This window comes from Schistocerca cancellata, chromosome 12 (genome assembly GCF_023864275.1).
Source record: "Schistocerca cancellata isolate TAMUIC-IGC-003103 chromosome 12, iqSchCanc2.1, whole genome shotgun sequence".
NCBI classification, from domain to species: domain Eukaryota; kingdom Metazoa; phylum Arthropoda; class Insecta; order Orthoptera; family Acrididae; genus Schistocerca; species Schistocerca cancellata.
Genome location: NC_064637.1, coordinates 153,683,217 through 153,696,012, shown reverse-complemented (window position 1 = coordinate 153,696,012; position 12,796 = coordinate 153,683,217). Strand labels below are relative to the sequence as shown.

Below are 12,796 nucleotides of genomic sequence, written 5' to 3'. Positions count from 1 at the left end.
CTTCCCCTGACAGTTCACCAAATGGCGACAACCAGTGGAACAAGTGTGATGCCATTTGGTCATGTCCACATACCTCTAACACAGAGAGAATTCTTGTTTGTTGTTGCTCATTCACGTACGTTTGCTACAGTGTAAACCAGATTTAACATGTGTATGGATGTAAGTCTGTATGTGTCTTATGCATGTAGTAGTGAATGTTTGCACAATCTGTCATAATTTGTTAGTCACTAGTGGCACAGTTGTTTATCAAAATGTCACGCCAGCATATTTAACCCTCTAGCAGGTATGCCTACGAAATTAAGTGTGCCGACCACAAATAAAATTGTTTTCACTATTCCATTGTTGTTCCACTACTGTGAGCCCACATTCATTCCTTCATTATTGCTTTAGCTAACACAGTGATAAACTGTGTTGTCATATATCCAAGTGAGACGCAGTAATATAAAGTAAACAGTCACCTAACCTGAGGAGAAGATTTACGTTCCTTGCAAGAAAATGACCCAGGTTATGAGCTAGCAGCACAACCCACAATGAGGCAGTTGTCTACAAGATAATTAGCAACTGAATATGCAGTTAGCTGGGATCTGATACGACTGTGCTGTTTAATGCTTAGATGGGTCATTACTGTGAGATAACACCTATCCGTGGTAACATAGTGATAATGAAAGTTTATTTCATTGTTGTTTAATTTAATAGTGCTTTAGCTCATATTATGTAAGTTACGTTTATTGTTGTTTCATTAAACAGAGATTAAACTATGATTTTGCTCATACATACATGTTTATCTTGGTAACATAAAGGCAGCTACTCTTTGCACGTGTGCAAAGTATGCTGTGTACCTACTTGTGTTATGAAAAACAGTGCACCCACTTGAGATTTAAGTAAAAAAATTATGAATATCTGAAAAGATGTATAAAAATGTTTATTTTGTCTTACATAAAATATTGAGGATTTGCATTTCACGATAAAAATAAGTGGTGTTTCTTTACAGTGGCAGAAGGGTTGGTCTATGTACACATTTCTAAAGTCTTTTGTGCATCTGGATATAGCATAAAATATTATAAAAATAATATTGCCCACGAGCCCAGACATCAAAAAATCTGGTGAAACTAGTGCCACATGGAGACAAATGTGATGTCCTGCAGTTTCACATTTGTAAATGTCTACTATTTGTGTGCTTAAAAGTCCACAGAAGTAACTTTCTTCTTTAAGCCTCGAGACACTGATCACATGTCGACCACGTAGTTCGGGTGCACTACGAGCAGCGGGTCATCTTCCTCCGACTGCTCCTCTCCCCGGAGTCCGACACTACTCAGGGGGATGATCACCTGGTCCTGTGAAAAGGCAAGCCAAGTGGATGCAGGCTCCGGTAACATATCAGTTATAACTAGCCTTTCAAGATAATCTATACAACTATTAGCTTCTCATGCTGTAACACCTCCCCCCCCCCCCCCCCCCTCCACACTCACAAAAAAACCACCTTCTGTTTCTCAGTACACTATTTCATTTAAACTTTTAATGAACAACCCAATGCACTCATATACTTCAATCTTGTAACATGTCATTTGATATTGTCAATAATATACAGTTTTTAAGCACACAACTAACCCTTCAGGTCAATAATTTGATTATTTTGCCCTGATTTAAAAATATCACTATTTGCATAAGTTACAGACAATAATAATATTAATAATAATAGTAATAATGTGGCTGGCAGGTATATAATTGTTTTTTGCCATTAAAATCACAAATTGTCATGTGAAAATGAATTAACTGATGTAAATCAGAGTTTACGTGATTCTACATAATGAATAATTACTGCATACATGCAATCACTTTCTTTTAAAAAATAGGAATATAAATAAAAGTATAGCAGATGGCGAATTGTATGAGAAAGACGAAATGTTTCTCTCAGAGAAACAAATTTTCTAAAAAATTAGAGGTGAACAAATTTACTGAATAACTTATCAAGAATAACTGAATGAAGTTTTGTGGTTTCAGAGACCTCTTCAAATCTCAAAAATCTATGATGTATATATGCAGGCTGAAGACAAAGGCCAAGGAGGTATACTAAGTGGGCTGAGGCGCGAGTGGGAGTTTGGATTGAGACACGAGATGTGCTAGGGTAGTTGTGCAAATCCACTGTGTGGTGGACACACAGCAGTTAGAGCATCTGTCTAGTGAAAAGGACATACATATTTGAATCTAAGCCTCGGTACAAATTTCCATTATCACTTCATTCTGCATATATAAATCACAGATATCCGAGATTCGAAGAACATGTCTCTGGAACCGTACAGTTTCATTAAATTAACTATTTGAAATCGGGACGTACGAGTCCCACGATAGGTTATCAGAGAAATGCTGCATGTTACTTCTATGTCAATGTACCACAGATAAAAGGAAGCCTACTAATGGTTAGCAGAATTCTTATAATCACGGATTGCACCTGTAGGTTTTGCTGTCCTCAAGTTTCATTGTTAACACTCAACTCTGTACTTTCACATCGAATCAGTTCGCGCCTGCCGATATGCATCCCGATTAGCAGCTCTGTGAAATGGGCAGCTTTCACGCCACATCGTGTCAACGAGTTGCACCCACAAATTGACGCTTGCCACATTACAAACGAAGACCATATTCAGCACATGTAGTGTGTCACAAACTTGGAGAAATACTTTGTCCACAGATGTGTGTGTGTTTTCAGAATGTCTTGCAATTTCTGTGCAGTCGTCATCTGAAATGCTGCAGGTACTTATGAATAATCCTTTATGTCCTAGCCCCCTCCCCCCCCCCCCCCTCTAGCCCTACAGAAAATGAAATGGCAGGAAACATCCATTCCATATTGTTACATACGATTAAGACATTAATTAAAACAACCACGGATTAATGTTTTTGAAATAAAATTCGTAGTCAAAGGGTTAAAGCATCTAAGCTGTGGTTTCATTCAATGCTGAGATGCTATTTGAATTAAGGGGGAATACCAAGCGGGGCCGAGACGTGAACTGGAATTTGGATTTAGGAGGCAGGCTTGCTGGGGTAGTCTGTCCAGTTGTGAGAAGCCACTGTGCCAGGGTGGCGTAGTGATTAGCACACCTGCCTGGCGAGCAGAAGACACAGGTTAGAATCCCGGTCTCCGTACAAATTTTTATTTGTTGCTTCAGTCTGCACATATATTATCATGGATAATCTGTTAAAAATTGTTTAAGTGGAATAAATTAAATCATAAGAGCAAAATTTAACAAAGCAAGAATTGTACTGTCATTTAAATGATTATAAATAGGACGGCAGCTGTGACTGCACGGCAGTGTCAGGTTCATTCGTGGTTCGTTACTGTTTAGGCTGTTTACCATCACAGTGTCAGCTACAGCTCTTTCACAATTTGCCCCACTTTTAGTTTTGACTCAGGCTCCCTCATCGTAACGTGTATTATTCAGTTTTCAGGGCCGTGACAAGTTTTGTAATAAACACCACAGATTAAGAGAGGCAGAAATGCTTTTCATTTGCATCTTCACCGGTGCACTAATATCACGGGACCGAATATCAGTTCGCAACTCGTGGTCGTGCGGTAGCATTCTCGCTTCCCGCGCCCGGGTTCGATTCCCGCCGGGGTCAGGGATTTTCTCTGCCTCGTGATGACTGGGTGTTGTGTGCTGTCCTTAGGTTAGTTAGCTTTAAGTAGTTCTAAGTTCTAGGGGACAGATGACCATAGATGTTAAGCCCCACAGTGCTCAGAGCCATTTAAACCATTTTTTGAACCGACTATCATCTCCTATACGAGCTAAGTATTTTTAATAGTGTGCTACTCAGCACACATTATTCGTGCATTAAACTGAAGTCCTACATAACAGTGTAGCTGCTAGGTTAATGCCCCCATCCTGACACCACCACGCCAAAGCACTTGTTCGCCATATCTGCCGTCACCCTAATTCACTGTTGACGATACAAAGTTTTTTCGTGTCAAAACAAAAAGACAGTGACCAAAAATACTCATTTCATACCGAGAAAATTATGTTGTACACTGTCCTGTCACATTATTGTAACCACCAGCTAAAAACCTGAATAACCAACTTTTGCAGCACATACCGACACTAGACATGCAAAAATGAGACTCAATGAGGTTCTGGAAGGTACCGACAGATATTGTGGAGCCTCGGCAACTCCAGTTCCGTGGCCAGCTGTGTTAGGTTTCGCGTTCGAGCATCCGTGGCGCAAACGGATTTTCTCGATAGAGTTTAAAACTGGGAAGTTTTGCGGCCAGGGGAGTACAGTAAACACACCCCGGTGCTCTTCGAACGACGCACGTACACTGCGGGCCGTGTGACAGGTAGCAGTGTCCTGCCGGTAGGTGCCACCACACCGAGGAAAAGCAAACTACAACCTTTGCCACTGACGAACAGCAGTCAGCGTGAGTGCAACAATCAGACACCTGCTACACAGCCCATAGAAAGCAATGCTTACTGACCGGTCCTTGAGGTAGACACTGCTGGCAGCCCCTCGCTCCATCTGGGTGGTCAATTGCTCAGTAGTTGCACGCCTATTCACCCACACACGAAACATCCGTGGCATGCTGCACACCACAGTTGTGTTGGCGCTGGCTTTGGACACGCCCATTTTGTTATGCACAGTATACGAGGTGCATTCAAGTTCTAAGGCCTCCGATTTTTTTTCTAATTAACTACTCACCCGAAATCGATGAAACTGGCGTTACTTCTCGACGTAATCGCCCTGCAGACGTACACATTTTTCACAACGCTGACGCCATGATTCCATGGCAGCGGCGAAGGCTTCTTTAGGAGTCTGTTTTGACCACTGGAAAATCGCTGAGGCAATAGCAGCATGGCTGGTGAATGTGCGGCCACGGAGAGTGTCTTTCATTGTTGGAAAAAGCCAAAAGTCACTAGGAGCCAGGTCAGGTGAGTAGGGAGCATGAGGAATCACTTCAAAGTGGTTATCACGAAGAAACTGTTGCGTAACGTTAGCTCGATGTGCAGGTGCGTTGTCTTAGTGAAACAGCACACGCGCAGCCCTTCCCGGACGTTTTTGTTGCAGTGCAGGAAGGAATTTGTTCTTCAAAACATTTTCGTGGGATGCACCTGTTACCGTAGTGCCCTTTGGAACGCAATGGGTAAGGATTACGCCCTCGCTGTCCCAGAACGTGGACACCATCATTTTTTCAGCACTGGCGGTTACCCGAAATTGTTTTGGTGGCGGTGAATCTGTGTGCTTCCATTGAGCTGACTGGCACTTTGTTCTGGATTGAAAAATGGCATCCACATCTCATCCATTGTCACAACCGACGAAAAGAAAGTCCCATTCGTGCTGTCGTTGCGCGTCAACATTGCGTGGCAACATGCCACACGGGCAGCCATGTGGTCGTCCGTCAGCATTCGTGGCACCCACCTGGATGACACTTTTCGCATTTTCAGATCGTCATGCAGGAGTGAGTGCACAGAACCCACAGAAATGCCAACTCTGGAGGCGATCTGTTCAACAGTCATTCGGCGATCCCCCAAAACAATTCTCTCCACTTTCTCGATCATGTCGTCAGACCGGCTTGTGCGAGCTCGAGGTTTTTTCAGTTTGTTGTCACACGATCTTCTGCCTTCATTAAACTGTCGCACCCACGAACGCACTTTCTACACATCCGTAACTCCATCACCACATGTCTCCTTCAACTGTCTATGAATTTCAATTGGTTTCACACCACGCAAATTCAGAAAATGAATGATTGCACGCTGTTCAAGTAAGGAAAACATCGCCATTTTAAGTATTTAAAACAGTTCTCATTCTCGCCGCTGGCAGTAAAATTCCATCTGCCGTACAGTGCTGCCATCTCTGGGACGTATTGACAATGAACGCGGCCTCATTTTAAAATAATGCGCATGTTTCTATCTCTTTCCAGTCCGGAGAAAAAAAATCGGAGGCCTTAGAACTTGAATGCACCTCGTATTTTGACCACAGCCAGATGCAAACTGCTTACAAACCTGGCTGTTTCGGAAATGCTTCCATCCTCGGTCTGAAACCCCAGTGATCGTGTCCTTTGGGATGTCGAATGTATCACTCCGTTTCCACATTACAACAAGGAATGCACCGTTTTGCCACGTCCCACCGAGACACTTTATATATCCTCCACTGCTAGTGCTCCGAGTGGTATCTCTGAGTGGTGACTGTATGTAGATGGCGGACCTACGTGGTGGCACATTAAAGTGACTGGACTGTGTACACTGGCCAAGTTTTCTATATCCTAATCGTATAATTCGCACATTATATTGTGAGATATATAGATCAAAATTTAAATTTGCTTCTCTCTTCACACAATATCCTGAAAAGCTGAGACCCACGATCTCATGGCAAATTTACTTCTTTTTGTCATCACATGTGGTCAAACAATACTGGCTCTCAAAAGCTATTTACATCCTGCAAGTATACCGAAGCATTTGACTAGGTAAAGCTACAGAAAATACTTTTAAAGAAAAAGTTTTCTGGAGTACCCAGTGGAAGTTGTAAAATGCCTATATAAAAATATATCTGTTCTCTTGGAAATTTCACTGAGACCTCGAGGCCAACAACAACCGACGAAAAAAAGGTTGCTCCCCGTTCCCAGTTTTTTCGATCTATATTAAGATCCCACAGTGGGGCAGTCGAAAGTGCTACCCCCAGTAGGTATTCAGATTAAACAGCATAAAGCTATTGAAACCTAACCTTCTGCCAAAGACCACGGTCCTGTTACCAGCTCCACAGACAAATTGCAGAATGAAGTCTGTATGATGCCTAACATATCCAAAACGTGCCACTATGTGATAACCTCGAGTAACCCTCACAGGAACGTGGTTCAAACTGTTACCATTCACATGAAATGTCAGCATACTTTTAAAGCAACAAAGCATGGTGTTTCAAAGTCAACTTTTCGAAGCTGATCATTGTTGACTTGAAGTGTGACACTGTGAGAAATACATCAAAGCACTGCTTTATATTAAACTTAGTAATAAGACCTGAAGCCTAAATATTAATTGCCAATCTACAAAACCGGTGTGTTCAAATATGGATCTGTATTTACAGGGTGGAGCAGAGGAAACATACGTTTTTTGAACTGCTAGTATGCGGCGACGAGAGGGGGTATTGACCTCGAATGAATGTTGGCAGACTGCCCGTACAATGGAGTTTCAGTCGCTACGGAGCGTTGGAGCGTAGAGCATCGTGTGTTCGTTGTCGGGCAGTACTTTAGAAACAATGATTCCGTAGTCACAGTGAAATGTCTTTTCCGTCAAAATTCAGTGCAACGTCTTTTCCGTCAAAATTTTAGACTTGGACGTTGAGGTGCAGTGCCTGATCGAAATATTGTACTCCGATGGGTTGCAGTGTTTAGAAGGACTGGATTTTTGATTAAAAAGAAACCAACTGGTCTTCCCCGTTCAATTCATACTCCGGAAAATGTAGACCGAGTGAGAACGGCAGTTCTTGCTAGTCAGAAATGATCGGCTAGACGACAGGCTCTAGTGCTGGGTATATCACATCACTCGCTTTCAACAGCAGCGAATTACTTGCTTCCACAAGATGATCACCTGTCTACAATAAAGCAACTCAGCGACAAACAACATTACCGCAATTCAGTGAACTACTTCACCTTTCTTTACATGGCTCCTCAACTGATTGTTTCCAAAGCAGAATCTCAGAGACATTAAGAAAAAGACTCTGTACATTTGTTTTCACCAACAAAAGTTCAACTCCCACTAGTCTCTCTCAGACTCTTCCTGAATCTTCCTAAAATACCTGACCTTTCCAATAAATTCAGTCCCCCTGAGAATTCTCAGTTTTCCAGTCAAGTCACCTTCTGCAACAGCATCACCTTTGAACACCAGAAACCGACGTCCAGCCCTTCGGGTATTACAACATGAGACCCATCCCTTGTATCACATGGAATACTATCTTGCAACAGAGATCTAATTCATTGTTTCATTAGGGGAGGGGGGGGGGGGTTGGGTGGATTGGGGGACGGATTAGGGAAGGACGGGAAGGAAGTCGGCATTGCCCTTTCAAAGGAACCATCCCGGCATTTGACTGTAGCGATCTAGGGAAATCACAGAAAACCTAAATCAGGATGGCCAGACACCGTATCGAACCGTTGTCCTCCCGAATGCGAGTCCAGTGTGCTAAACACTGAGCCAACTCGCTCAGTCAGAGATATAAGGTATTGCTCAGATGGACCAGTGGGTCAACTAAAACTACCAATATCAGATGTCAGCTTTGTCCTAAAATGTAATAATGATGTGGCACATCACGCCCACACATGTGCATTCAGAAAGAGAATGGAACAATGACTATATTTCTTTTGTACTGTCGGTTGCGGTGACTGACTGATCTATATCCTAGCTCGAGGTCTAGGTTAGACTGGAGGGTGACAGTTTGGTCGAACTGCCAAAGTCAACGAAAGTTGATAAAAAAACTTGGATGTGGCAACAGACTAATCCGTAGCGCAGCCCGAAGTCTAGGTATCCTGAAAGGTAACACATTAGTTGTGAGGTGGTAATGTGGAATCAAACGGTTCATTCAGTCACTCCGGCTCTCGGCTCTTTACTTACGTGGTGCACCAGCCGGTCCAGAACCTTCTCGACTAGTGCCTTCCTCTCGAGCAGCTCCTCTTCCGTCTGGATCTCCTCAGCAATCTGCTCCAGGTACCACGCCACTATCACACTCCTCCTGATGCCCTCTGTACTTCCACCTGCAAAAACAAGTGTCATGTCACAAATTACTTGCTTAAACAACATACCCACTAATTTACTACACAATAACAAAGGCCAATTCACACTAGATGTCATGGAACATAATGTCAGAACATTCCACAACAAATTTCAAAGGGAGCCATTCACACAGACCACCAACAAAATGAAGCGTCATTGCCAAATATTCTCGGGAAGATAATTCTGATTGTCATATTGACAACGGCAACTATTCAATTATGTTACAGTAGTGAGTCTTGTGTCTTCTAGACCTTTATTGGTTGCTGTGTTTCATGACACATGCGAAAGACCTCTATATTTTTCCTATAAGTGTTCTTCCACAAAAGATGCTAAATATATGAAAGTGAAAAATGATTTACACTTTACAACACCTGCACAAAGAAAGAACCTTCACTGCATAAATAAGTAGGCAAAACAGGTTACACAATCTTCATTAAACCTACTTTTTTTCAAACAGTGAAAATGAAAGCTCTATTTCTATTTCTGTGCTACTTAGCAGTTGAAAGAAAAAAAGAGGATAAAGTATTGCCTTCTAAATATTCTTTGATGTTATTTGTTGTATATATTTTCTTGATCAATCAAACGATGAAATGTTTTCACAACACTTTCTTATTCTTCTAGTTCACAGTCATGTGGAAAATTTACCACACTATCTTCATCAAGAACATCTTATAAATATCCCTTTGGTCTTTGATAAAACTTTTACTATCATTGCTGGTTCTTTAACTTTTATGCTATACTGCACCTTTTTGTAAGACAAACTGTACTTCATAATTTCACTCAGACCATCCTGCACAGGACTAGGGCCATGACATCGTGTTGATGTTCCTTAGGGTGTGACACGTCTCCATTTGACTGTGACGTTGCCTGTTGTTCTATCCAAGTGATGTCCAATCCAAAATGAACTTAAACCTTACACCTACAATGTGAAATTAATGTGAACAAATAATATGTCTAATAGATGTCAAATTCTAACAATCATAATATGTTTACAGTGTCAGTTTACCAGCTGACCCTGTCATGAATAAACATAACTTTCAGATGTACCTGCAGGTGTGCCGAACCTGCGACGTGCAGCCTGCAAGGGGAAATTTTGCGATACCTGGCCTGCCAAACATAGCATTTTATGGCAATTTTTGAATTAAAAGCCTATAACACAGCATTTGTAGTTTATCATTTAACTGTGTGAAATTTTACTACACAATTTATAATTAAAGAACTGACGAAAAATGGAGAGAACTGAAATCATTATGGTATCTGTGACAATATAAGCTGGAACTATCCACTTGTTCTGTTGTTCCACTCCTAATAATTTTTTCTTCCTTTCTTTCATCTCGTTTTTTGAAAGATATACATAGTGACTAAATGAAACTGTAACTCACTATGTAATTTTTCAGTTACGTTACATAATAGTCACACTTCGAGATAATTTATGTGGTTAGATACTCATGATTTAACACTTGAAAATGAAAATCAGAGTGAGTTACATTGACTGTATCGACATACCTCCTATGTAAGCCCCTCAATTACTCTGTGCAGTAAATTTCTTATGTTTCCAAAAACATACACTCCTGGAAATTGAAATAAGAACACCGTGAATTCATTGTCCCAGGAAGGGGAAACTTTATTGACACATTCCTGGGGTCAGATACATCACATGATCACACTGACAGAACCACAGGCACATAGACACAGGCAACAGAGCATGCACAATGTCGGCACTAGTACAGTGTATATCCACCTTTCGCAGCAATGCAGGCTGCTATACTCCCATGGAGACGATCGTAGAGATGCTGGATGTAGTCCTGTGGAACGGCTTGCCATGCCATTTCCACCTGGCGCCTCAGTTGGACCAGCGTTCGTGCTGGACGTGCAGACCGCGTGAGACGACGCTTCATCCAGTCCCAAACATGCTCAATGGGGGACAGATCTGGAGATCTTGCTGGCCAGGGTAGTTGACTTACACCTTCTAGAGCACGTTGGGTGGCACGGGATACATGCGGACGTGCATTGTCCTGTTGGAACAGCAAGTTCCCTTGCCGGTCTAGGAATGGTAGAACGATGGGTTCGATGACGGTTTGGATGTACCGTGCACTATTCAGTGTCCCCTCGACGATCACCAGTGGTGTACGGCCAGTGTAGGAGATCGCTCCCCACACCATGATGCCGGGTGTTGGCCCTGTGTGCCTCGGTCGTATGCAGTCCTGATTGTGGCGCTCACCTGCACGGCGCCAAACACGCATACGACCATCATTGGCATGATGGCACCAAGGCAGAAGCGACTCTCATCGCTGAAGACGACACGTCTCCATTCGTCCCTCCATTCACGCCTGTCGCGACACCACTGGAGGCGGGCTGCACGATGTTGGGGCATGAGCGGAAGACGGCCTAACGGTGTGCGGGACCGTAGGCCAGCTTCATGGAGACGGTTGCGAATGGTCCTCGCCGATACCCCAGGAGCAACAGTGTCCCTAATTTGCTGGGAAGTGGCGGTGCGGTCCCCTACGGCACTGCGTAGGATCCTACGGTCTTGGCGTGCATCCGTGCGTCGCTGCGGTCCGGTCCCAGGTCGACGGGCACGTGCACCTTCCGCCGACCACTGGCGACAACATCGATGTACTGTGGAGGCCTCACGCCCCACGTGTTGAGCAATTCGGCGGTACGTCCACCCGGCCTCCCGCATGCCCACTATACGCCCTCGCTCAAAGTCCGTCAACTGCACATACGGTTCACGTCCACGCTGTCATGGCATGCTACCAGTGTTAAAGACTGCGATGGAGCTCCGTATGCCACGGCAAACTGGCTGACACTGACGGCGGCGGTGCACAAATGCTGCGCAGCTAGCGCCATTTGACGGCCAACACCGCGGTTCCTGGTGTGTCCGCTGTGCCGTGCGTGTGATCATTGCTTGTACAGCCCTCTCGCAGTGTCCGGAGCAAGTATGGCGGGTCTGACACACCGGTGTCAATGTGTTCTTTTTTCCATTTCCAGGAGTGTATTTCAAAAGTTATATATAATTAAAGTGGATGCTGTGGTGGAATGAGGATAGGGTATCTTGGCCCTAAATGTATCACCAATGAATGAATAATGAACATTGCCAAACTGTGACCAAGAGCAAAATTAACCACGCAGTGGCAGAATATGCTGCTGAGCACAACATGTTCGATTTTGATGCCTGCTTCACCATCTGCATCCTTCCTCCAAGCACCACCTTCTCTGAACTGCGGAGAAGGGACTTACCCTTGCAACACAACCTTCACTCCTGTAATCATCCTGGCCCATATGATACCCCCTGCATCTACACCCTTTACCCAAGTCTCCCTTCCTTCTGTTCTGCAATTCCATCCCAACCCACTTCCCCGCATCATCATCATCATCATCATCATCATCATCATCTGTTACACAAATGCACTGGCTCCGGTGCTTGTGTGTCACATTCCTGTTCATACGCCTGCTGACTTCCTCAGAGACAGCCCCGTTCTTTTCTCCCCTCATCATCCCAGTGTTCCTGTCTAACTGCAGTCCCAGCATTGTGTACCGCCAGAGCAGTGGGTGGCATGTGCACATCTGCGTGTACTCAAGCTTGCAAAAGTAAATGTCAAAATGCAATCCAAGCTTTGTTTAAATCACTTCTGGGCCACAATCGCTGTCTTCAGACTGTAGGAAGGCTAGCTGGGTCCCATTCCCAATTTGTTTTGTTAATTATTTCCTTAAATGACCTTTTTTCCTTAGTCTTTCTTAATTAGTGTTAGTGAGAGATTTGCCATAAGATAAAGCTGTCATTTCTGTAATTATGAGACCAAGCCCAAATTTGCTAAACTCCACTAATTAGAAGAATTTCCTAAATAATTTGAACTATTTCAAGTAACTAGTTTTGGTAAAGCTCAGCTCAAATAACTAAAAGTGATTATTTCCTATTCTGGTCACATCGTGGACACAAACCGATGTAATTACTTAGTTACTGATAATGTTAGGAAAATAACCTATTGAAATCCTTAAACTATTCACGTAGCTAATTTAAAAACCACGGTAGGAACATCGGCACTTAATTAGTTTCC

General features: G+C 43.3%; 1 protein-coding gene across 1 annotated transcript in view; it reads right to left on the bottom strand.

Moving 5' to 3' along the window:
• Positions 1-899: 899 nt before the first annotated feature.
• The window catches only part of LOC126109759 (DNA replication licensing factor Mcm6), a 71,566-nt gene continuing 59,669 nt past the window's right edge, over positions 900-12,796 (bottom strand). The window contains exons 14-15 of the mRNA XM_049914810.1: positions 8,580-8,719; positions 900-1,334 (exon numbers count right to left, since the gene is read on the bottom strand). Coding sequence (XP_049770767.1) covers positions 1,227-1,334; positions 8,580-8,719 — 248 coding nt within the window. The 3' untranslated portion in view covers positions 900-1,226. The remainder of the gene's footprint in view (positions 1,335-8,579; positions 8,720-12,796) is intronic.